The sequence below is a fragment of the Etheostoma spectabile genome, chromosome 7, assembly GCF_008692095.1.
Source record: "Etheostoma spectabile isolate EspeVRDwgs_2016 chromosome 7, UIUC_Espe_1.0, whole genome shotgun sequence".
Taxonomy (NCBI): Eukaryota; Metazoa; Chordata; class Actinopteri; order Perciformes; family Percidae; genus Etheostoma; species Etheostoma spectabile.
The window spans coordinates 2,164,863-2,192,341 of NC_045739.1; the positions used below are offsets into that span (position 1 = coordinate 2,164,863).

General features: G+C 41.6%; 1 protein-coding gene across 2 annotated transcripts in view; it reads right to left on the minus strand.

The window, feature by feature from the left end:
• Positions 1–604: 604 nt before the first annotated feature.
• Positions 605–27,479, minus strand: part of camta1a (calmodulin binding transcription activator 1a) — a 288,847-nt gene continuing 261,972 nt past the window's right edge. The window contains exons 12-25 of one of the 2 annotated variants that reach the window (XM_032520276.1): positions 13,435–13,538; positions 13,344–13,400; positions 12,951–13,147; positions 12,767–12,845; positions 12,243–12,591; positions 11,406–11,881; positions 10,241–10,419; positions 9,530–9,773; positions 8,595–8,666; positions 8,358–8,378; positions 8,007–8,206; positions 6,738–6,812; positions 6,278–6,331; positions 605–4,172 (exon numbers count right to left, since the gene is read on the minus strand). In XM_032520276.1, coding sequence (XP_032376167.1) covers positions 4,109–4,172; positions 6,278–6,331; positions 6,738–6,812; positions 8,007–8,206; positions 8,358–8,378; positions 8,595–8,666; positions 9,530–9,773; positions 10,241–10,419; positions 11,406–11,881; positions 12,243–12,591; positions 12,767–12,845; positions 12,951–13,147; positions 13,344–13,400; positions 13,435–13,538 — 2,171 coding nt within the window. In that variant the 3' untranslated portion in view covers positions 605–4,108. Of the gene's footprint in view, positions 4,173–6,277; positions 6,332–6,737; positions 6,813–8,006; positions 8,207–8,357; positions 8,379–8,594; positions 8,667–9,529; positions 9,774–10,240; positions 10,420–11,405; positions 11,882–12,242; positions 12,592–12,766; positions 12,846–12,950; positions 13,155–13,343; positions 13,539–27,479 lie in introns of both variants that reach the window. The other variant, XM_032520277.1, reaches the window with a different exon arrangement.

Below are 27,479 nucleotides of genomic sequence, written 5' to 3' on the forward strand. Positions count from 1 at the left end.
AGCTTTATATAACAGCCATGTATTTTATTCCACCGGTATCTGCAATGTTCGTTACTGAGAGGAAATGGATTATATTTGATATTCATTCATTTTAAAGACTTCAGTATCGCAGTGGCCAATCTGTCTGTCTTCACCAGAAAGCACTGCTGAAAGGTTTTCCTTTTTCTATTTCAGCTTCTTTTACCGTAAATCACATGTCCTGCTCTGCTTCCTCCTCCCCATTTTGGCACCCTGAGTAAAATACAGAAGGGAGGTGAACCAGTCCCTCAGCCTGGAGAAGAGCTATGCCGCTCAGTGTACAAGTGAAACCGACACCTTGACATGTCTGCATGTGTGCTGTGCTGTGTCTTGTGCGTGTGTTTGTGTGTACCGTGTGTCACTTAGTTAATACTTGCTATACATACTGTCACAATGGTCTCCAACCATGTCCATTTGTCCTATTTGAAGTTGGGAGCACACTGATCAAATCTCAAAAGAATCAATCAAACAAACTAAAGAAAAAAATCTAAAAAAGTTAGAGCTTGGTCTAAAAACAATCCGGTCCTCATGCTTTGCTATGAAAACCTCAGTAGCTACCTAGGATTGATCATAGGCTCAGTTGGAGGTTTTCCCGTCGGCCCTGCAGTCACATGCCCCATCTTTCTGAGTTCTGTGACACGTCAAACCAACGTTCATCGTTTTACAGAACAGTCTTTTAACAAGTCTATCTGACTACCGATTCTAGGAAAATAAGCATGCTTTAGGTGCAGTTCGATCACCCAGTTAATTATTTTACCCATGCAAGCATAATAAATCCTTCTCCGTTTTGCCACGACATTGCATTGGCTATGCATTCTAACACCACACCAGGAGGATGAACGCAAGGCAACAAACCCCAGTAGTGGCATTTCTAGGTGTGATTTTAAAAAGCTGTCCCATTAGAAATAACAAATGAAAGAAGGCATACAAATAAAAAATAAAGCTTAGCATGTTGACAAGCTGGAGTGCTGCAATCATACTGGAGTGAACAGGGAGTATCATATTGTCGCTTTGGGGAGTGTAAGGTGATGGTGATCATGTGTGTTCATGTAGAGGATCCAGCACTGTGACCATGTTCTCCGACATTCTCTCAACTTCAGGTACATCGAATGCATTCTGACACTGGGTTTGTGTGATCAGGATATGAATAGGCACTTTCTACATAAACACTCGGGAAACAAAGTTTACATATCAGGTGTGTTGAAAACAACAAAACAACCAGTCAGTCCAGGAAACCGACTCTGAGAAACACCTACTTAGCCTCATAATTATGCAACAAACATGACAACACTTCAACAAACAAATCTCAAGTTTTTCAGTGGCACTTGGCTGAATAATCAAATGTCATTACTTTGATACAGAATACACTTTCTGGTAGTTATGGTAGGAATATATTATAGAAATGAGGCAGCAAACAAACGGCACCTCTAAATCAGCATCTCATGTTCTCTCTTAGATTGTTCCTACAGCCCAATCAAAACTGCTATCTACGTATATTGTCCAATGCACAAGACACATCTTATGCATCGTTATTAGAAATGGCACCAGTGCACTGTTTTACACATCAGTTACTACAGTCACTTTGGCTCGTTGACCCTGCATCGCGGCAAGTGACAACTTTTAGTGCTACCGTTCTGGATGAAATCGGATTAGCACCTTTGACTGTCGGAACAGTTAGTGTTGCAAATGTTTTCAGCTTCTTGACAAAGAAATCCAGTCATGTACAGTATGCTACACGGTTTTCAACTAGACACATTTTCCACTGTTCTTTTTGACATGGAATACAAGGCCTATTTAGAGGCTGGCAGCCTTGATCAAGGTTTATGTTTTATTTAACAACACTCTATTAGGAGGATTTTGTCGCCAGTTCTTTACAGGGATCAGCCTGGGATTTCTAAATCAATGCTTGCCGCCACATGGGGTAAATTTAAAGAGGTGAATTAAATTGTTCTCATTGACAGAAAATGATTACGTATAGGGACACCATGGACAAGGCTGCCAATCTTGAAGATCAGGCAAGATGCCTCAATAACACATTCCATTTGCAATGAAAACAAAAAATTCAACTTAAACTCTGCTATGGTGCGTTCAGTGAGCTGTCTGTGGGAATGGTGAAGACATGAGAGACTTAAATGCTTTCTGCTTAAATATGACTCCCTCTGCCATCTGTGTACCCTATTGTTCTAGTGATCGTCGACCACTTGTGATCTCATGGTCTTCAGTGCTAGTGTGTATTTAATTGTAAGATTATCTGTTCTGCAAAAATTAACTTAATTCTCTTTTAAGCTATATAGCATTCACATACCTCGGCACCATTGGCAAAATATTCTTGGTAGCCCAAAACAAACAAACAAACAAAATAAAATTTAAACATAACCATACTTGTTTTAAGATCATTTTGCAGACTTCTCCTAACTCTAAATACAGTATTTTTTTTAAACTTTTTATATTGCAATAATATCATGCTTTCTCAAGAACAATCAAAATAAAATAAAATACTCTAATAGTGAAATAGTTTTGATTTTACAGAGCATAGCCACTACTGCTTTTGTTTTTTCCCCCCTTTTGACTCTGTTCATACTTTTCATGCACATAGCTCATTTTTATCCCAGGTATTTACACTATTTACAAACAATACAACCATACTTCTTAGGCATTCAAACAAAACTATACAAATATTCTGTTTTTGTCTCGTACCTGTTTTTGACCCATTTTTAATGAATAAAATAATATATTTCTAAAATACAATCCCCGTTGGGTAAATGTTTTTTTTTCCTACGCACTTTCAGCCTTCTTTATATACAGAAATCGCTCAATTGTCAAAAATATGGATTTGTCAAACCCCTATTTTGGGACAAGCTTAGGGACCCCTCAAAGAATCTCTAAGACGTCAAGGCAATGTATGTGATCTTCCCCTCAAAAGCCTTCACAGGCTCTGAAGTTCGTTTGAAAAGAACAATAATAACCTGCATGACCATAACCATTACAACACAAAATAGGCAAGTTCTTTTCTCTTGTTAGGATTCAGAGGATCAATCAAGTGAACAAAACAAAAGAAACAGGACAATACAGGGATAGCTTCATTACTGAGATGATAGAACTAATGGGGGAGAAGATGGAAACAAAAAGAAAATCAGAGGATAGGCTGAAAGACTAGACCATAATCACACAAGCAAAGACTTTTCTTGCCAAGAAGTCATGCATTCTTTCTTGGTAGGGTTCAACAACATAGAGTCTGAAGATACAGATCACCAATACATTGGACATGATGGAACAAATACATTGGACAGTATGGTTCAAATTCAAGTAATAAAGTGACAATATATCTGATAAAGCATAGTTTTTTTTTAAAGAAATGGCAAAACAGAAATATTTTATCACCCATTTTCTTTTGCATGGTTAAACCCCGGACTACATTCATTTGTAGCTCCACCCGTGTGGGCAGACTGGTGGGGTAGAGCACAGTGGGACAGGTGGAATTGTTTAGCTAAATTGAATATCATATCATCTACAGCAGTGGGTAGAAGTGGGAGTGTGGGTGACCAATTTATTTGGTTAAAAAAAAAAAAAATCTTCAAATGAATTGATTGGTCACCTAAAAACGTTTGAAATATAATTCGAGCCCAGACGGTTTCTGCGTGGTCTCCCTATCCTCTGAGATCTTCTGTAGCAGCCTTAATTTACGTCTCTCGAGGTCCTTGTGTTTGACAGACCTCCTCAGGCATGTCCTGCATTTGCTTCCTTACCGTCCAAATACATCTTCATATTCAAAAAAGACAAAGCAATCCATGAAAAAGTGCAAAAAATGCCATAAAGCAAATGTTCTGCACCCCCCACCCCAACCCTTTTAGTTTATAATCCCGAAGAAGTTGCCACTCTCCGTCCAAATCAAGTCAGTGGAAAGAAAAGATATGTGAAAAAATGCTGTTGTACATGTAATAGTAGTTGAACCAGTAACACTGCAGTAGTAGTAATAATTGCAGTGCTTGCATTGATGTTTTTTTTTCTTCTTTTTTCCCCCGTCTTTCATTTCTCTTGTAAAATGTCTCGGGTTCAAATAAAAACGAAAAGAGGAGTCAGGAGAGTGATGTCACATTGCGAGGGGGCTCTTCGGAGGGGTCTCATGTTCCCTGGCCCTTTTCAATTCTTTCACCCTGGAACACAGAGAGAGACAAGTGTCCATGAATACAACATGCACGACTTTACAGGGTTTCTACAGTAGTAACAAACTTATCAAGACACGCACAAGCCTAATGGCATCACACTGTTCAGCCACAACTATCAGAACAATATCAAGACAGCCCAGATCATCAGGAACTATACGGCTGGCCTGTGAAAGAAAACCTTGGTCAGGATTGAATTGAACTTGCACTTCGGAATGGACAAAAGAGGATAACTGTAGCACAATTACTGAATAATTACTATATTAATCTATTACTTTTGGGATTAAAAGCACTTTTGTGACACAATAAATACAATGAATCTTGTTGAAAGGCATTTCATTTTGAAGTGTCCCAACACAATATGGTAATGATATCATCATGACTATAATTGCAATTATGATTCTAGTTAATATTACCTACAGTGTTGCTATTACTAAAACTGACACTTGCACAGCATAAGGTGACTACTCCTTTATGTACTGCAAATAAAGATTAGAACTGTCCTACATTTTAAATCCCATTTAGTCAGTAATATAAAAGCACGCATCCTTGAAACTAAATGTTATAGTCTAGGTTGAGGTCACTTCCACATGTAAAAGACTAAAATAACTAAGAAGTATTTCTAAAGACACTGGTCAAAGTCGAGAAGAAATGCTCCGTTTTGTGAAAAAATAGTACCTACTATTGCAAATCTTCATAAAAACATTTTCTGGCAGTTCACCAATAAATACCAGAAGCTGCTGTGGGTGCACAGAAGATACACGTCTCAAGAGCATGAGCAAAAAGCAGTCAGCCAGTCAAGTACTCTTTTACACAGTACAAGTGATTTTAACTCACCAACCACTACCATGTAATGGATTTAGCCCTATTCTTACTCAAAGGGTAACTATTGTAACATTTATGTATTGAAGAGAGGCAGACTACCACTCACTCACTCACTCACTCACTCACTCACTCACTCACTCACTCACTCACTCACTCACTCACTCACTCACTCACTCACTCACACCCTCTCATGTTGTGTTGGAGTACTCCCTGGAGGTATGGATCTATTAAGTTCTTTGTTTTAGTCTCAAAGGGTGGAGGAAGCTTTTGTTTGTTTTTGTTCTAACTTATGTGACCTATGTGCTACCACAGCTTCCTAACCTAAATCACATTAACAACCTCACCTGCTCTTAAAGCCCGGTGCCCTATTTTAGGACAATATACAGCCAATATGGAAAAGAGTAAGAAAATGAAATATGGATGTCAACAGCAAAGAGGTAAAAGGTTTGTAAATATAACTAAATGAGTAAAAACTTCTATACATGCTATATATGATGTTCAGAGCTTTTTCCCCATTCAGGTGTAGACAGTATTTTTTATGTAGTTGTTTTGATGACCAGTGAGCGTAATACATTCAACAGTTTGACACAGGTTTAGTAAATTGAATTCAGAGGGGTTAAGTCCCCCTTCTCAGTCTGTCGAGTGGCTAGAAACAGGACACACAGCCAGTCAGACAGACAAACAACTAGTTGAGAAACAGCAGGCCCATAGCATGCCTAAAGGTAGAAGAGCAAGGCTCATAGTTGTCACCACTTGACATGCAGCAGAATAAAACATGATCGGAAAAAGCTTCCCGTTTTCTCAAACTGGCAATCTGCATAACGACACAAAACCAAAATAAAAAAAACAAAACAAACAAAACAAAAAGTTATTCCCAAGGAGAGAAAGAGAGAGATAAAGAGAGTCAGAAAAGGGCCTGTTAAGTGTTGCAGTGATATTGTCATTCATAAGCTTTTTGTTAGTTTGAGATAAGTTCTTCTCTTAATCTGAGTTTCTTAGTCCACCTGTGGCTCCAGTCGGCAGCCTTCATGCAAGCAGGCATCAAGCAACAGTGATGGAGAAGGAGGAAGGGTGGGTGGAGGGATGGAAGAAAAAGAGCAAAAGAGAAAATGAGAGTGAGGGAAGGAGGGAGAGAATGCAAAGGGCGAGACCTCAGGAGGAGATAATTATATTATCAAAGAGTGAGAGACGGAGGGGGAGATAAGAAGGAGAAAGAGGCATACAGAGTATCAGATAAAAAGAAAGAGAGTGAGAAAGAGAGAGGTACGAACTGAGTTGCTGAGGCTGCACTCACCCGCTTGAACAGTCTATGGTCCATCAAGGGGCTTGGCATAAACAGCAAAACAATACCAGACAGCTATTAGCACACAGTAGGCACTGTGAGGGAGGGGGCGAGGACAGGTGGGGGCCAAATACAGTGAGGGGGAGGGGGTGGAGCTTAGGTTGGGAGACATTTCGGCTCACCACCAATTTGTCAAACAAAAATAAATCAAACACACAACACTGAGTTTAAAGAATAGTTGAGAGATGGACAATATTTTAATAATAGTGGTAGTTTATACTGTGTCTTACCCGTTAGCTCATGGGATTCTATTTTTTTAGACCATGAACCAGCCCGTGCAGTAAATCTGAGAGTGAAGTTTTATTTAGCCTATGTAAAGCTGTGTGTGTATGTGCAGTATGTCTAAAATGAGTATGCTAGTATGTATATGAGTAAGTGTTGGGTTCTACCTGTGGCGGCAGCGACGTAGGAACCTCATGATCTTCCTGGCAGCCTGATCCTGCCTCTTTGTGAGCAGACTACCTCTGTAAAACATCAGAAAGAAAATTACTGTTTGTTGTAGAGCAACAGTTGACAACTGGTATGCATCGCTGTTAAAATGAATTAGAGTCAACTTGTATCTTTTCAATGAAAATGTGAAACACAATAGAACCAACCCTTGTGTTGTCCTTGGGTCAAATTTGATCTGTTTTTTTATTGTATCAGAAATATGATTTTACATGGATGAATTCCATTCAACTATCTTCACAGGTAAAATCCATGTAAAATCCATTACTTTCATTGAATTTTGGGTGTTTTATTCAATTTTCCCATGACTAAACTTTAACAGATAGCAGTCTGTGATTCACTCAAAATCCACTGATCTTAAAGTGCCCTTATTATGAAAATAACAATTTTCCTGGGATTTGGGGTGTTATTCTGTGTCTCTGGTGCTTCCACACACATACAAACTTGGAAAAAAACTCTCCATGCTGTTTTGAGTGAGATACGGTTTCTGAATGTCTTCTGTCTTCAGTCTCCTGGTGAGCTAGTCAAAATCTGCACGGCTTTCTACGTCACTTGTCAAGACGAGGCGGCTAACCGTAGCATGCTAGCGCTAGCATACTAGCTTGTTCTCAATGGCAAAACACTGCTACCACACACACTAGTACACCATAATCTCCAAACGAACTACTTCAATGTCCCTGTTCTGCAGGTATTCCACAAGTGGCCCTCATTTAGAAGAAGTCTCCCAGCTAATCCTGCCTTGGACTGACCAAAGTCACTCTGTAGCTAAAACTAGTGAGATGTCTCACTCTGTAGCTAAAACAGAGACCTAAACACACAAGGTGAAAACAGGATCTGCGGCAATGTGAAGTATGACAAAAATATGGTGTTTTTTGAAAATGAAACCAAGTAAACCTATTCTGGTACAACCTCAAAATACAATTATGAACCTGAAAATGAGCATAATGTGGGCGCTTTAACTATTATGCAAAATAATTCATTATTTATTTTTGATATATAATATGTACAATGTCATATGAACTAAGTTTATTGACCATGAATAAAAAAACGCTTTAAGAAAAGTGACAAAAATCTTTGAGAAAGAAACAGAAATTGTTAATTTTCAATTTTGACTTGGAAGGATAACAAGTTCATGGTCTACGGGAAGACAACACAAGGGTTAATAAACTAAACACAACTAACGGTGTTACAGTATGTGTCTGATTGTCTACCTTAGTTTGTGCTGCACGAGGGCGGCAGCAGCCCCGCGGTGGTGGGGCTTCAGCCTGCCAAACTCCTTGTAGCTGCGGTAGTATTGCTGAATGAGTACGGCAGCCCTCCTGCTTTGCTGAAACTTCTTCTGTTCGTGGTAGCTGCGGAACTTACTCTGGATAAGGATGGCGGCCTGCGTCATCTTCTTATAAAGTGCATACTGCCAACAAAAACAAAACAATAGGTCATGCTTTGCTGTGTGTGAATACTGCAATGCAGTGTTATGGGTTCACGCTATAGTAGAAGAACACAACCAAAGGTTTGGCAATGAATTCAGCTGCTGGTAGTGAATTTTCAATTATTTTTTTTACCTTCAAGGCTATCCATGTTAGCTTGCAAACAGAAAAAGGGAATGTTGTGAATAATGCACTAACATACTCTAATCTGAAAACATTGTTGAGTTTAAAAAGTGTTGACAAGCTTAATTAAATATATTTAAGAGTACTTAGATAGTTAACGCATCAGTGTACCAAGAGACTGTGATATACACTAACCTGTAAACAACAGCACTTATTAGATGTGACCATCAATGCTTTGGCGGTGCCTACCTGTTTGTATTTCTTGTAACAACGTTGAATAACAGCAGCAGCTACTTCCTGTTGCTCTCGGAGCGGCCGCCCCTGTTGGAGAGTAGAGTGGGATAGGTCAGAGGTCACAGTTAAACCAAGGGATTTTGCCACAAAGGATATTAGTGGCTATGTCAAGTCTCCCTGAGGTCTCCTGGTGGCCGGCATGAGTCCACACCTGGGGAACCGGCCCCCATGTGATTAGTGGGGAGGAGGAGGTGAACTGTTGAGCGCCAAAGAGCCAAAGGTCCACCTCAGTATCAGCTGGTGGACAGGCATAGCAGATTACTGGAAACAACAGCGAACAGTTTGTCATATGAAAACTCATTAAAAGGAGCGAGTTGAGTAATGGGATCGGGCAGGGGGAAAGGACTGGTGTGTGGGGAGAGCTAGTTTAAAACAGGCAGTAGCAGGCTCCATACACCTAACTAAGAGAGAGAAACAGAGGCAAAGAGAGAGAGAGGACGGGAACAAAAGCTTAATTGTGTCTAATTGGAGCAGGGATACGGGGGACAGTGCAGTCGTTTCTCTAAGCAAGGCCATGCTCTGCTTCCCATGCTGAACCACAGGGACATATTGGATATATTTCTGTTCATGTTGTAATGTGTATATGAGCAGAGGAACAGAGAATGAGACAAAGGTAGAGATAGAAAAATGTGAATAATATTAAGCACGATTAGAAACATTTTATCCCCAGATGTAAGATACTAATGACCAGCATCACAACCCTGAACTTTACTGCAAAAATCCAAGCTCCATAGCTTGGACCCAAACAAAAAGTGAACCCTTCAACATCGCTCTGAACGCCAAAAACAACAAACAACAAAACATCTACTAACACCGGTCCTAACTGTTCAGCCCTGTCACTGCAGGCTGCACTACACACAGCAAATGGCACCTGAGCGCCGGGCCTGTACCTTGTACTTGCGGAAGGCAGTTTGGACTAGACGGGCGGCCTCATACAGCTCTCTCTGCTCTGGATCTGACAGAGTCAGCTGGGCCAGGTCTCGCTCCACCTTGCTGTTGGAGGCATTGATGAACTCACTCCAGTCAGCTGGGGATGGGAGGGTAGACCTCTCCAGGGGCCCCTCTCTCAGTGGAGACCCCCCAGGACTGAGGCTGGGGTTGGATGAGGGGGTCAGGGTTTCATTATACAGAGATCTAAGGAAAGAAGATGACAGAAATAGTAACTTTAGTCCATATTCATAGCATGAACATGACAGCCCGCTTGAGAAGTCAGCAGAAACTGTAGTGGGTGTAAATTAAACTTCCAAAAATTAACACTGTCACAGATAATAAGCACTCCTGAGCCACTGCCCACTCCAGCAAATAAAACAACCTATTTTTTCAAATTGATACCCCTATGGTTTACACTTTTGAATAATCCATCCTGGCATTATGTTTAATACAAAATATCCTGTTTCAGCAGGATACACTGTACACCAAAATCAACTTCAGTTACGTTGTACTCCCACAAAATAGTCACCTATTTGGACAGTACCAGGTGGTAAAAAAGCAAAGAAAAAAGGAATGAATGCAGTGGGGAGGACACACAGACTGCACACACACCCACACACTGACAATGCAATATGCATATCTGCAAATCCCTTCCCCACGGTGCTGCTTACCGTAGGTGTATGATGCTCGGCAGCTGTTCCACATCGCCAAGGTAGTTGGCCAGCCAGTTCATGGTGTTGCTGACCCCTGACGTGTCGACGGGCACAGAGTCCACTGTTGTGAAGTTCTCCCTTTTGATTCTCTCTGGCGTTGCTTCAATGATGTGCTCTGCCAGAGTCATCATATTTGCCTGTTTCATTGGGGCAAACAAAGATGAGTGAGGAGAGGACCCACATTGTCAATGTTTATCACTACATATAGTTGAGTGACTGCCTTTGTTTGTGACTGAACATGATCTGGACATGCAGGTTTAATTGTTTGGCCATGTGACAAAAAATGTTTGGCTTCGATGTCAATGGAGTGGAATAAGAATGAGACCGATGCAGTTAGAGGCTAAACTTCCTAATCTGGCACTTCATCTGTTGGAGGAGTAGTTAGACGGAGATGGATGGCTGGAAGAATCCCTTGGCTATGGAAGTGGATCAATAGAGAGAGTTTATTATGCAGTGATGGCCATCGACATAGTGCCAGATTGGCCTGGTGAATGCCGCCTACCAAATGCAGAAGGCAGACATAAAAGAGGTGGCATGGTGCGGTTATGTCCAATTGAAATCTCATCTTGCCATGCTTTCTTCACTGGGCACAATGATGTTCATGAACACTTTTCAAAGTAATGCCACTAAAATAGCCATACTGCAGCCTCCCTCTGATAATATACATGCAATGTATATAGTATATAGTAACTGTCAGGTAGAGTTGTTCTGATACTGATACCAGTATTGGAACGCAAGTATGAGTCTATGCACCCAGTCAGATCTAATCTTAGCAAAATGTCGGCAATTTGGCAATAATTTACACTTAAACAATCCCATCAGTAAAATGGTGATGTTTACAGAATGCAAAGCTTCAATTTTGAGGAGTGGCACTAGTGTTGCCAGTTTCAGTTTAATCACTGTTTTAATACTGTTTTTGGTTTTGGAACATCTCAATTAAATGATACTATACTTTAATAGTACGTGTTATGTCGAGTAATTTATGTGATAAAGGCATTTAAATCAACAGCAAAATGTTTTTGGTCTAAATTATTTTGAACCTTTTATCTGTGGCTGTACTAGTGCCAAGTTCTACACATTTAGCCAACTGAGTACACAGTAGTTTGTGTTTGTGTCCCCCCACCTGCAGGTCATCCATCTGTGTGAGACAGTCCTGGTTCTCCAGATCTTCCCGATAGGATAACAGTTCTGCATCCGCCATTTCTCTGTCAGCCATCACCAGAATGCCTAGTTGTTCTCGCTGACGAAACCGGTTGACCAGTTTCTCCTTCCCCAGGCTGCTGCTTCCACTGACCCCCAACGCCTTCCTCCCCATGCTGCTGCTGGAGAAACTCTCTCTGGAGGTCCATCTGGTTGTTCCTGTGCTGCTTCCTGTAGACAGGCCTTTGTCTGAGCTCAGGCCCTCTGAGGACAGGCTCTTGGGGCTAGAGGACAGCTTGTGGAGCTGTTGCTGCTCCAGGCTTAGAGGAACAGACATGGCCTTATCAGGCCGAGTCTGAAACAGTTCTGGGTTGGGTTTATGTTTTTTAGCTAGTGGGAGGTCTTGTTGGCCCTCGCTGCTGTAGTAGTTGGAGGGCTCTGACCTGGGCCTCCTTAAGTCTGCAAAAAAAACACAAAAAAGTAACAATTAGCAGCATAATAGACTGATAAAGACAGACAATAGGGGTTCTACCAGTCAGTGACTTATGTGAGCCTTTCAAAGAAACAATTCGCACATCCAACAATTCTTCTGTGGAGGTGCTCTGGAAAATATCATAAACTTGGAAAACCAAACGCCTTAGTCCAGGCCCAGACCTTTACCAAGAGCATTTTATTTTAGAAAATGCTGTTGCAAAGGTCCGGGGGGACCGAAGCATTGGTTTTCTTTGGTGCATGGTGGTGCTATAGCAAAAGTACAATGAAGCCATCAGCTCAACTAGTATGCAGTAAGAGACAGAGGCAAAAAGGGAACTGTACTGGCCTGGATTGAGGCTTGTGGTGCTGGATGTGGTTGTAGTTGTGGCAGGACCCCCTTTCTTGCCACTGGGTGCTACTCCACTGTTGTTTGCCCAGCTGACCATCCAGCTGTCTGTGGTGGGGGTGTCAGGGGCTGGGGAGAAAGACATGCGAGTTGCGGGTGGTAGAGGGACTGGTGGTTGCTGCTCTTCCCTTTGTAGTTGCTCTAGACATTCGGCCAATTTGGTATGGCCGCGAGATCGGGCAATTGAGAGGGGTAAGCGACCTAGAGAATCTGGGATAGCTAGGGCACGTCTGTCCCATTTATACAGCACCACTGCTGCCTCCAGGTGACCCAGTGCACATGCCCACATCTGGATGGAAAACAGACAGAAAAAGTAGCAAAGGGAAAAAGAGTTAATGGGTTTCATTACACCAGACTGTAAAAAAAAAGCATCAATCTACACCTACTACAAGTTTCTCGCACGACACGTCACACAAACTAGGATTTTCTTGCTCACACTGTTAACGTAACTTCAGCTCTCTTACCAGAGGCGTGCAGGAGAAGTGATCTACATTGAGAGGGTCCACTTCTAACTCCAAATCAATACTATCAGCATGTTTCGTGCTGGATGAAAGAGAGAAAACAATGAGAATCTCACTGCTATTTAGTGGGTAGCACATCAATTACAAACCAAAGTGCCATTATCCAGTATGTAAAGCATTTTCTCACCGCCACTTGATGAGTGTCTGGATGAGGGTGGCGTAGCCCTGGCCTGCAGCCAGGTGAAGGAGTGTCATGCCTCTGAAGGTCTTGGAGTGGATTAAATGTTTGGACTTGGCCCAGCAAGCTCTGCTCATCATCTTCTCACAGACCACAACGACACGACTCTCAAAGGAGCTGCTGGCCTGCGTCTGACCAGATAAACACTTACATACACAAAAGAGCATACCCTTACTGGTTGTTATATATGCCTTTTTAACAAGAAAAACAACAACAACAGCAACATTCCTATACATTTATTTGTCAAACATAATGACAAAACACAATGTGCTTGCTGTGTACTGTCACATGCAAGTCTTTACAAACAACATACTGTATGAGGAGCATGATGTGGCTTTTTACCTGTGACTGGCTGTTGTTGCCTCCTCCTCCCTCCCCCCCTCCTCCCCTCCCCCCCCCCTCCCCCTCCCCCTCCCCCTGTTCCTCCCCCAGCTCCGCCACTCCCTGCACTGCTCGACTGCTGGTGGCTGGCCATCTCTGCCATCCTCCTCTCCATCTGCTCCAAGCGCTCCAGGATAGACATTCTGAACTGGTTATCTAGGCAAACAGTGGGACACAGAAGAAGAACACGTCAGCACACAAGTAGCATCCAGTGTGCAAAAAAAATGTCTGTCTTTGCTATTACCAACACAAACAACCCTGTGTTCCTGACAAGACAAATTATCACACAGTATGCACCACAAGCTGCACCAAATATGTTGCTCTGAGCAGCATTAAGACTGTCGCAGTGACTGTGGGGCTTTACATCATGAGGCCTACAATCAACCATTTAAGAAGTGAGATACTGCAAAGCTGATGGCAAGTTAATATCCTATTTGCAGCTGTAACATAAAAACACTTTATTAATCTCCCTATAGTGTGAGTGAAAACAACAGCATCAATCATTAACTTCATCAAAACATTGGCTTTACTAAAATAGCCTTTAAAGCCCATCAATCATCTGCTAATGGCTGCCATCACCAAATTCCTGCCTCCATCTCTCCCGCACCACTCAACCCCAGCCCACTAATATAGGTTGAACGATTGGCCAATGACTGGGGGCATGTTAAATGTGTCCACCCTTTCACAAAGGGCTTCAGATATGCTCTGGGGGGAGTGAACAGCTGAAGGCCGTCTCCAGCTGATTAAGTACACCCTATTATGGCCGGGAGTCCCAGCCCAACCCCGTTCCATGAGCTTGTATGGTAGGAGGACTATGAAGCAGATAGTACAGAATCAATCACAAATTGCACCTATCCAGAGTCCTTGAAAACCCAGCCTTTCTATATATGTCTTATACACATCCATACAGTAAGATGAATGGAGGTATATAAGACTTCAAAGTGTGTTCACTGTACATGCTGCTTAGGAGGCAACTTTGTACCCTGTGCCAGATCGGTTTTGCAAGTTGCCTTTGCTCAGGTTTTCAGCCTTGGCAGAAATGTAACTAAAAATATTAAACAGGCTATGACATTACTGGGCAGGCTTTAATGGAACTGCACAACATGCATTTGAGTAATTAATAATAAAAAGTAAACATACTCCATTCCGAACACTGCAATCTAAACCTGTTGCTTTTTGTTTCTGTAACATTACAAAATACACACACACACACACACACACACACATACACACACACACACACACACACACACACACACACACACACACACACACACACACACACACACACACACACACACACAACACACACACACACACACACACACACAGTATGCTGTGTAGACAGTGAAATGGGATGGGCACAGAGAGCCCACTGCAGCAGGGAGTATACAGAAGTCTGCATTAGCATTCCCCATTTAGCCACTATGAGGCCGTTTCTGTGGCAACCTGCTGCCGAGCGGTAACTAGGCGACAGGAACATGGCTGTGTGTATGGTCTGCCTGCGTGCTATTGGCTTATTGATGAAGGGGAGTGGAAGGACTCATTACTCCAGCAATAAAAAAAGGAGAGAGAAAGGCAAAAAAGAAATAGAGTCTATAAATCTACTTTGCTCTTCTTTTGTGTACTTGGCCTACTCTCTTTTCTCAGTGTTGACAGTGTAGGTAGGGACCTAATGACTCTAAGCGGGGAGCCTTCACAGCACGACCTGGTGACCTTTGCGCTTTACTGTATCTTGGCATTCTCGGCTCAGGGCTCCCTGTGGAGCTAATGTCACAGTCAGCCCTCCTATAAGCCATTGTAAAAGAGGTCAAGTAACTGCTATCATTGGACAGAAAAACATAATGTCACTGGCTGGTAAATTAGTGCTCTTAGTGACAACATGCTGCATTGTGAATAATGCACTTGGAGGACAACACTGAGGTATCTGCCTCCAATCCCTGTATGTGCTGTAGACTGTCTATGTGGGCCTGCTGTCAGATTAGCCAATCACTCTCTAATCAAGCGGGTGAAATGCTCTGAGCGTTTGCAGCGTTTCTTCCTAGGTGGGATCCATCTTCACCTATCCACGTGGTGGCATGTAGAAACAAGGTGAGGGGAAAATTTGAGAGCCTGTTCATAACTGAGTGCTTGTGTCAAGAGGGAAGTCAGAGGGTGAAGATAGGTCACAACAATACAACCTGACTTGGTACAAGGCTATGCTCTCCCTTTCCCTGACATGGGGGGGGGGGAGACATAGACGGAGAGATGGAGAGAGAGAGAAAGAGAAAGAGAAAGAGAGAGAGAGAGAGAGAGAGAGAGAGAGAGAGAGAGGGAGGATAGTTAGCGCTAGGCTGACATGTCTTTGTTCAGACCCAGTGCTGCAGTGTGCTGCAGTGCAGATGATGTCATCTCCACCTGCTGCCTGCTGCTCCAAATGCGATGCACGTCCACTGCAGAGGGCGGATGGGGGTAGAGACGAGTGGGAGGGAAAAGGGAGGAGACATGGAAGGTGAGCAGCCTAACAGAACTGTAACAACACTGTGACGTGGTTAACGCCATCCCACTCTCCGGTTTACTCCCTTGTGACGGTGTGTGGCAGCGGACGTGGTCACTTGCACACGTTTAGGGCAGACTGTGACATGCTATTTTAGAAAGCACTTGGGTGAAAAAATGAGGCAGCCCACCATTCATTATACTGACAACACTTGAATGAAAGTTGATTAGTCAGCCGAGATGTGAACCTACAGCTATCATGACACAAATATGCCTTCCAAAGCAAAGCTAAGTTTTTACAAATGGGTCCAGGTCACTCGCTTGTGGAGATTTATTAAACAGATTTCCTTTGCTTTGGTGATGCATTTCCCTGCAGGATTTTGACCCTTGCTAACTTTCCCCATCCAAAGTGGATATAATAAATACCAAAGGAGAGAGAACTCTTCACATTACTAAATAAAAAACTACATTGATTTTCATGCTCCATCAATTCTCTCACTCTTCTATCTACCTGAACTCATATCTGTTGTGGATTATAATGTTGAGTGTTTAAGTTTTTAGTGAGAGTTACTTAATGAGAACAGCTAAGAGAATGAAGTATTTTTCTGTACAGTCTGTTACATAACAATTAAGAGTGTGTTTGTTGAAATGGCAGTTAAAGTGAATATGCTGCTCAATGATGACCTGACTTATCTCATCTCAGAAGTGAGAAGAAAACCTCTCACTTCTGGGATGAAAACCTGCAGAGGATGGGAAAACACCACACTTTGGGTCTTTTAATAGAGTGACAGTTGCCTTGTCTAAAAAGAGAACATTATTCATCCAGAAAGCACCCGGGTAATACTCTACGTAAAGAGGTCTTGAACTTTCATGACCAATAACCCAAATGAGTAATTTTGTCTCTTGCCTTGGGACCAACGCTCATTAGAATAAATTACTAGTGTTGTCATCATGGGACCAACCAGACACTGGCCAAGACCTGGTCCTGTCATACGGATTAAGAAGCTGGATTTCATGGGGAAAGTCACACAGATAGTGGTCATTTCTGCATAAAATCCATAGCATAAGTATACTTTCTGGCGCCTGGTCTTTGTGGCTTTGCTGTAGGCACGGGCCGGTATTAGATAACCTTCGGCAAAAATATCACAGTTTCAAAGTATTGTGGTATTGCAATTACAGTTTTAAAATGTATTATTTTTTTAAATGTCTGGGTAAAAAACAACTTTCCCATACACACTGGCAGGGAGACAGACTACTAAACTGCAGTTTCTCTCATTGTCCACTCATTAAAAAAACAGCTGTCACCTTATGAACGCTATGACCCAAAATGTTAGTGGTTTTGAAACCTTGACTTTTTCAAACCATTGTATACCTTGAAAGTGGTAACCGGCCCATGCCTACTCTGCTGTTGCTTCTTTTTAGCTTCTCTCAAAGGACACCGGTGTCCTCTGAGAGAAGCACAGAGCAGAGGACCCCATTGGGTTCTAACCCACACAACGTCACAGCCCTGCCCCATGTGATGTGTCTCATCACTTTGAAATGGCAGCAGCTCCCCATGAGACAGGTTGATATACAGATGGATAAGGGAAGGAAGGACAAGGCTGTTTTTATAAGCGCACAGTGGGAGTAACAGGCTGAAGGGAAGAAGAAGACAGCAGGAGAGCTTACAGGTGAAGAAAGAACAGGTGAAGGGAGATGAGAAGACAGGAGGGTTATTCATATAGTGAACTTCTAAAAGACTGTGGGATGACATCTGTAATGCTCAACTCTAAACCTCTGGTTGTGTTCATGCCAGTCAAGCTTAGTGCTGGACCTCATTATCGCTCTGCAGCCAGCCAACTTCCCACATGTAACCCAGCAGAAAGAACGGAGGTCAGCCTCCCTCTGGATCTCTGTGTGAGCTGACTGACAGGGGCTGGTATTTGTGAACATGCATGGGAAGGGGCCAGGCCATCTGGCAGCAGCCCTCGCAGCTGGAACACATGGCTGTCAGTTGATCAAAGGCTGACTTTACTTTTACGTACTGTAGTGTAATCAGTGGCTGTGTCTTCCATCTATTACTATTTTTTCTTTCTTTTTAATCTTGTTAGCAGAGGAGTGACAGAAGATTTAAATTGTTCAAAGAATAAAGTGTATGAAATAGAGACATCTTTTCTTTTGTACAATCTGTCATGAAATCCAAACAATTCTAGGATGCCATCTATCCATACATCCATCCATCCATTTGCAATATGGCTTATCCTGTTCAGGGTATCGGGGGTGGGTAAGATGCCATCCTATCCAGGCTAACACACAGACAAATTCATACACATTCACACCTAAACATAATTATAAGTTCCCAATTCCCCTATTCTGTATGTCTTTAGACTGTTGCAGGAAACTGGATCACTAAGAGAAACATGCATACAGCTACAGATTCATACAGATTTCATTTTTTTGTCATTACAATGCCATAAAACATGCTTGCTGTTTCCTACCTCAAGCCAAAAATCAGTTGTCAATGAGCAAATGTTCTCTAGTTTTACCGGTCTTGCATACAACAATGTACAATGTGCAACCTGTACACAACAGCAGAAGTCCTTCACACACACACACACACACACACACACACACACACACACACACACACACACACACACACACACACACACACACACACACACACACACACACACACACACAAGGCAATTACCTTAGATTTTTTTGCCAAACAGAAGAAAACATTTTGAATTTTGATTTCACGTCTTTAAGCCAGTAGGATTGCCTGCATCACTGGAATTCTTCTCTTGCAGTGATAGTATCACCAAATTACAACAGTAACAGTTGGACAGATTGCGTCTCACCATTGTTTCCCCAGAGAATTTATTCTTGACCATAATTTAATAACTGCAAACAAAGGTCACAAAGCTTGAATGCTTGGTCTGCCATAAAGGTGAAGCAGCTCTTAACCTACTGGCATTGGTCCAGCTATATAGGCCAATATGAGTACAGACTGAACGCTAAATAATTACATTGTGTCATACTGAAAGTAAAATGCCAAGAGTGCACACCATGGGGATTTACTGTCATCCACTTTCACGTTAATAGAGTAACAAAGTATTGGCTTTTCGTCTTGTAAAGTAGAGTAGTTTTTTTTATAGATTAACATTTGCTACAGTAACAAGTACATATCATTATCCTTCCATTTGCATAAACAACTATATGCTGCTTGACACATCTGCTGCAGGCAGGAGTGCAAATGAGACATGAATGGAGAAATAATTCACAGATGAATCAATCTGATACAAAACACCACAACTCAAGGGACAGGACGTCTCCAAAGCGTTCCATTAATAGTAAGACAACACAGTTAGGCTAAATGCAATCAAAGGATTCTCAGCCTGTCCTTTGTACTTTGTACAAATTATATTTCAGTCTTTTGTCACATACTGGAATCCTATCTAAGGTATATTGTACTCTAGCAACAATTGAAAAATTGAAGTGAGGACAGACAGCAGAGTGAATAGAGATAGATACATGGTACTTAGCTATTTTATCTCGGTTTGAGACAATGTATATTACCCCCTCTATTTTAATTTGGTTTTATGACACCACAAAGGGATACAACCGCACAGCAGGAACAGGTAGTGAACCTGAATTTAATAAGCACATTAGCAGACAGGCCCATGAAAGACAAACCTAACTTATAACATAAAAGAAGCACTTTATATAGATTATAGTTATTAATACACCATACAATTAGCTAAGAAAACAGAAGAATATATAATCCCCTTATTCTAAATAAGCAGACTGGAGCCTGTTAGCACAGAGGTTAAAAATGTATTGCATATTTCAAATAACAGCACAGACAGAGTGTGATGCATACTATAATGTAACCTAATGCAAACCACAATCTATAGCTTTAAAACTTAGCAAAGGCTTTACTTAACCCCTATTTGACAGTCCCACCACAAACTAAATGTGATACTGTCACACTGTCGCACTGTTGCTTGCTCTGGGGGGAACTGTTGGGTCCTTGTAAATTATGGAGTATGGTTTAGACCTACTCTATCTGTAAAGGGTCTCAAGATAACTCTTGTTATGAATTGATACTATAAATAAAATTGAATTGAATTGATACTGCACACTTCATGAGGGTTGATTCTATCACTAGTGCAGATTTGATTTGTGTCTATAGTATAGCGATCCGATAGCAGTGGGTGTTGTGAATTTCTTTTCCTTCTTTAAAGCTATAGTGCACAGTTTCTGTCTCCCCCATGAGGAATTCTAAGTAATAACAACAGAACTGTTGGCACATCCACGTGACACAAACCTTCCGTGAACGCGCACCACCCCCACTCCTCATCCACAAAGTTGCCAGCAGCCAAGGAGGACACGGAGGATTAAAAAAACGGTCTCTTTAGTAGAGGTAATTAGGTTCAATCGAGCTTCTTCGTGCAAAAGTCACCAGACGACACCAGTTTCTAAACACAGCCATACTGGGACAGAAAGAATTTAGTGAAGCTGATAGTTTAAATTGGCTTTGTATCAACTCATTTGCAATGGCTTGAATGTAACAGACAATAATGTATGCACTTAAAAAAATCTAAAGTTGACTTTAGTTGACTAGAGACAAAATAGCATGAGATTTCTAAAAACTAATTGCTTTCTAAAAGGAATGCACTTCACGTCAATTAGTCAGTCTGATTTATTTCATTTGTAAAGAAGTTCATGGTCTCGCATTGCCAGACCTTCCTACACAGCGCTGTGGAGGAGGGTCTGGCAAGTTAGTTGGCATTTCTTTAAACCAATCACAATAGTTGTTTGGTAGAACATCTGCTCGTTCAAAAGTTGTTTTAATCGTGCAACAGAAAACTCAGATTGGACAGATAGTCTAGCTAGCTAGCCGTCGGGAGCAGTTAACCATAGTCCTCAGAAATCAAGTTTAGAACTCCAACAGCAAGACAGCGGAAGGTGATGGACAACCGGACGAAAATGAGGGACATCCGGCGGAATTCCCGTCGGAACCTGAACCATCCCAAAAATGAAACGTCATTGATGTAGACTAAGAAGTCCATAACATATATTTGTTGCATTTTCTGCTGTCGATCAGAAAATAATGGTAACGTATAAATAAAAAGTATTTACGTTAATCGTTCGTAAAAAAATAAATAAAAAATATAGATTCTAGGGAAAACAATCAATTTTTTGACTATTATACTGGACTCCCTTAAAGAGAAGGTGTTACTGTTTTTATATTCACCCACTATATCCCAGATTAAATGGATGGATGAACTATAAGTTTAAGGAAGGAAAGTATAATATTAGTATATATATATTTTATTATCTATTGGCATTAGTATGATAGGAGTCAACAATAGAAGTGAGAAATGTGCGCTCTCTACACATGTCTGTTTCTCTTTAAATGTACCTATCTCTTTCAAACCTCTTGTCTGGGGTGATCCATCGTCTTTAGCTGTAAGCATTAGCAGTACAACTACTATTGCTTCTGTTATTACTACAACAGCTACAGAAACACAGTTCTGAAAATTAAATGAACTAATAATACTGCTGTTATGTTTGATATTATTGGACAGATAAGCAGATAGTCAGTCTTTAATGTCCCAAGAGGAAAATCAGTTTCAACAACCGGCACATATTCATGCCCCCATGAAAAATGTGATACATATAGTTGACATAATAGTCACACACACATACACACACACACACATACACACACAAACACTTTGTTGGGTTATTGGGGGCAAAACTTCTGCTAAATATTGCTAATATTATCAATATTAATATTGATACTCATGTTTCTGCAACAAGCACACAACTACTGCCACTGTACTAGTAGTGCTACTACTAACTAACCCTACTTTCACTAGTACTGATGAACTAACAAATGGTGTTGTGCAGTTAACCAAGATACAAACTGTTCCTACTGTTGTCAATTAAAAAAAGTAAACCACGTAGATTTAAAGTGGCAACCAAATAGCATTATTTGGGATTACTACAACTAATGCATAGTAGTTGGTGATTCATCCAACTTCGCAATTTTGGTCGGTTGTATTGTGTCTTTCACAGTTCTTTTAAGAGGCTACAATGCACCTTGTTCCATGCACTGAATATAGGGATACATACAGATGAGCAACAGGTAGATAAATGCAGCCTATATCTGCGATTCTTTCACTTGAAAAAGTAAAGAAAAGCGCTCAAGACTTAACGGGGTTAAAGTTAAGAGCTGTTCACAGATCTGTGGTGCTGAAACGTTCAGCGATAGCACTGAGGGATCACGATGGACTACTGTACTAACGTGGTTTTTATTTCTCCCTATTTTAGCTGTTTAATTACTCCACACTGTTGATATCAGCATTGAACGAAATCTGAACTATGAAACAAGGAGATTTCACCAACGACTCGCTGGCCCCGATAACCTGAGCAGCACTCAGGGATGCGACATCCCTCCAATGCGCTACCACACTTTTATCAACACGTGTAACAACACTTGCAGCTGGCAATTTAAGGACACTAGCCTGAAACACAGGGATCATTTAGTTCAACATAGCAAACAGACTTAAAATGTCAAGAACGAGTCATGAATCTTTCAAATGTGAGAGGCAGGCTTTGCCAAAAGTACCAGACTTGAGAAACCAGGTGCACGAGAACTAGAAGTATAACTTCCTTTGCTAATCAAAATGCCAGGAAAGCAAATACTATTTTTGGTCTCTGACGGCGTCTTGGGGAGTCTTTAATATGCCCAAGCACTAGTCGTGATTCAGGAGTTGGTTACTATCAACGTCAACTCTCCGGTGCTCTGCAATGAGGCAGAGTCACATGAAACACTTGAAGGAAGAGTGTGGCTAAAATAGACCATTTCTTTAAAACTCCGCTACAGCACAGACACAGCTGGACTACATTACAATAACTGAGCATGCGGGATGTTCAAAGAAACGTGTAACTTCAACTTCTTGTGGCATACACGAGACAGGCACAGCATATGAAAACAGCCCAAACACAACACAACACAAACACAACACATTACTACAGCCATAGGTTGAACTTAACACTTCTAACCTTCTATCTTATTTTCCATTGGTAGAGTCCACCTCAAAGCCAAAAAATACTGCCTCTTTTGTCTTTTAGGAAATGCAGGTGTCATTCACAGGCATCCTGACCCAAAGTAGTCCAACCAAAGCTGCATTTCACTCAAATTGCAGCTTTGCCCCCACAGCCTCACGGTCAGACCACTGCATGGTGTTATACGGAGAAATAATAAAAATATATATCCTTGGTGTAGACTGAATCTCAATCTCAACAGAGCACTCGTCAACAATAGAACAAAGTGAGGGAAGAGAGCGACGTGAGGAGAGAGATGGAGAGAGGGAGGGAGAGAGAGAGAGAGGAAGACCGCTCACTACTCTTCTTCCACTAATAGCCCCCTCCTCCTCCTCACTTGTTTCACCTCACACATATACACACTTTCCTTGTGTTTCTAGTAGTCGCTGCTATCCCAGCCTGCAGTAAAATGACAAATACCGCTGCTAGAAGACGTTGTGCGCACGTGCCGCCGGTAAACAGACGCCCTAATTCCCGTTTGCCACCTCCTCCTCGAGCCGCGGTTCTGCTCCTAAATGCTCGCCCCTTGTCGTATTATTATTGGTTATTTGGCCTGTTAGAATAGTAAGTATTGCTGATCTACTCTGCTCGACGCGTGTGGCTGTTATACGGTTCACTGTGCGCCTGCACGGAGTCTTTCCCTCACCGGACAAAGTCGGTCCAACCGTTCAAAATACAATTGGATTCTCCCTCTCCTAGCCTAGCTGTCGTCTGAAACTAAATCTCGTTCTGTTTGCGGTACCATGTTTACCCGAACACGCCCACTCCGCTCCTGCATTGTGTGTACACGGTCAGCCGTTTGTCACGCCGGTGTAGTAAAGCTCAGAGTCAGTAGGCTACTGGCAAAACGCTCCGAAGAACACTAACAGGCAGCCAGTATGCCGCTATGCGGGGCTGTCATTTGGCAGTTTCCAGCGAACCTCTCCCGGCTCGGGTCGTGGGATCTGAGCTCAGGGACTTATTGGGGCAGACGATGAGTGCTCTGCAGCTCCGACAGCTTTTCTGTCCTGCCCATGGCTCCGTACCTGCAGTGCTGCAGAGAAAAAGCGCCCCTTCCCCCACTCTGCATTATGACAAATCAAGGCAGGCAGGCAGCTGTGCCATTAGCACATCATAGCACAGTGAGTCTTCCATGGGGGAACAAACTCACAAAGCTGTTATAACTACACCGCTGCGGATTTCGAAAAAGAATATGGCACGTAATGTCAGCAGCCAATAAGTGACTGACCGCAGGGGTTAAGTAGCGTGAGTCTGTAACGTCAAGAATCTGGTCACATTAGTGTTTTACAAGTCGGAAACTAAATGACTAGCTGTCATTATTCCGTTGGATGACAAGCGCGTTTCACTTCTCCTGTTGTGCCTCAAGACAGTGGACATAATCGATGTGATGACTGCACGTGCCCTAGTGATTAAATTCTGCCCTACTTCTGAAATAAATTATGCAGTCTAGATATCATCGTGGAAATTGAATTTGTGTGGGATTAAAAGCAGATAGCTTTTACTTTTGCGAGAAAAACTAAATCTTGTATAGTACACCTCATGAAGTTTAAAGTGCGCTTTGCACCAGGGTCACTGTCCACAGTGGGGTGGTCCTGAATCAGCTGATGGAGAAGCACTCACTGTAACACTCCATGATGTGTGTGATTGGCACACTTCAATTTTTCAAGAGCCATCCCTTTTGCTATGGCTAACCTCTCTCTGTCACACAGGTACACAGAAACTCACCTGGTGCCACATCAGCTTGACACAATGTTACATCACCTGTATACACAGGTACAAGTTTGGGGTCACTTAGAAATTTCCATTGTATTCCATTATAGACAGATTTCCAGCTGAGATCCGTAGCATTGCTTTTTTAATCAGGGCAGCAGTTTTCAGATTACATTATGTGATTACATAATTGCAAAATGGTTCTCTAATGTTTTCTCAGTTAATTTAAAAAAAAAAATGATATCAGATTAGTAAACAGCATGTGCCTTTGGATCATTGGATGAATGATTTTTGATAATGGGCAATGTAGATATTGCATTAAAGATCAACCCCCCACACAGATCAGCTGGTATTCGGTCTATAATGAAGTGGGATGGAAATTTGTTAGTGACCCCAAACTTTTGGCCGATAGTGTACTGTATATTCAAACTTTACATTGTATGTCACATTCTGTTAAAGGATGACACAATCTCTGTGGACTTATTTCTGCTGTTTTGACAATACGGCAAATTACTTTAGTCTAAATTAAAGTCTCTCTCAAATAATTGTAGGGAAAAATGAATTATCAGTAGCTGGATGCAACAGAGATAATTTATTTTTACCTTTACAAATGAAAACTACAATGCAGTCATTGATCTCTACCTGTCATTGTCACCCTCAAATAAGAGACCACAGATTGCCAGGAAACAAAAGAGAGTGAGAGATGGCAGGCAAGGGGTTAATATAAGTAAGGTAATAGGGTGGGCTGTGTTTTCCCTGAGACAGTCAGCTCCTCCTTAACTGGTTCTGTGAATGGGCCAGTGAGGCAGTAGGGCATGAATGGCGGAGGGATCCACTGGTATTGCTGTGTATGAGAGCCACCAGCTCTCCATTACTCACTCCCACTCCCTCAAGGGCTGTCTGCAATGCAGCTGTCCTGTGAGCCTGTGCTTCACCGTGGCCTACTTTATCCTGTCAATGCTCAAGCACTGCAGCAATGCTTCCCCGGCACTCACACGCACGCACAAACGCACACACACGCACACACACACACACACGCATGCACGCACAAACCCACGCACACACACACATGCACACCCACCCACAAACACAAACAGACAAATACTTACATACTCATTACATTCTGGTGAACATGCCTACAGTAGGTCTTTGACTCACAGACTTAATTTGAATTTAACAGAATGGAAATTTGCCAACTCTGCAGCATCTTTTGTTATACTGTATGTAGAAGACCTCTACAATGCTGATCTGAAAAAATCCAATCACACCAAACAATTTGTAAATTCTTATAAAATGTCCAAATTCATCATTGCATTTACACTGTTGTCAACACAATAGCCTTTCTATTGGTGGATTGTTACATAAGCAAGATGGGACAATGAGGCTTTCTCTCATTGAACTGGCCTTAAAATGATACTTTAAATGCGACATGTGGTATTGGATTTGCACATTTCAGAACAAAAGACTGCAAAGTGAAAGAGAAAATGTCTCGCTTAACACATCTTAACACAGCAAAGTTAACTCTCAAATCAGTTTCCCTTGGATAATACCAAGAGGGGCTGAGAAAGCAATAAAAACTCCAGGATTTGAAATAGACTGAAAGCTATTCCTACATATATCCCTCTACATCGTACGAGCATATGCTTGCGCAGAACAGCCAATAGGAACGCCCTGTCTATCTCTGAAATGACCTGTGATTGGCAAAAGTCTCCTATCATAGGCTACGTTTTTCAAAGTCTAAAAACAGAGCCAAGAGGAGGTGCAGGAGTCTAGTTTTCTCTCAGATCACTTGAATTACTCGATACTAAAAGATTATTATGGCATGTTTGCCCAGCAAAGCCAAAACCAAATTGCCCACCACAGCTTAAAGAATATAGCAAATTCATGCACAATATTGTAATAGTCTAATAATAATAATAATAATGAATCAAACTGATTCCTTCATTGCAATGGATTGTTCCACTGTATTATATCAGCCACACCTCTTCACAAATGTTTAACCAAAGATTCTATTTATTTAGTTGTTCTTTAAGTGCAGTGCTCCAATTCATTAATTTGGACAACAGTTGTTTGTAAAACAATAACATGGTATGATCATATCATAAAAATACAATTCCAATAAAAGCTGATAAATAAAAATATCAAACTTCTGTCCAGCAGTATTGTCAACAAAAGGTGCTCTCCAACAACTCTTATAGCAAGGTTCTGAAGGTTCTTACCTACACTCACACTATTGCTACACACACTGTTTAAATCAAATCAAGGATCTTGCCATGACCTTTATCATGTTTGGCCGAGGACCAAAGAACCAGCATGTTATATGACTAGAAACACACAATTATATATCCAAGTCATTAACTTCTCGTTATCGTTTGAGCTTTGCAGCCCTGTCATTCTGATATATGAGATGTAAAAACATTAATCCCTTAAGCTGAATATTTGTGCAGCAGAGACATGACAATGAACAATCTATGTGTGAGTTAAACTGTCTATTTAATTGCATACACTGCAAAACATGCCTTTGCAATGCACATGGATTAAGAAAAAGAAGTAAAAATGTATCTTTTAGCACATTCCTGAGCATTTGCCAATGTCATGCAGACTTGTTTTTCTTCCAGGGAAGGCTAATGCCCAAGAATGTGTAAGCTGTGACAAATTAGTTTAAAGCAAAGCTAGAGAGAGGATTTGTAATGCATGATGGTCCTGCAGATCATTAATCAAAATGAACTATTAAAATCAATAAGGCCAGAGGAGATTTGGAGAGCCAGACAGAAGAAGAATGACTAAAGAAAACAGAGTGGAAGAAATGTG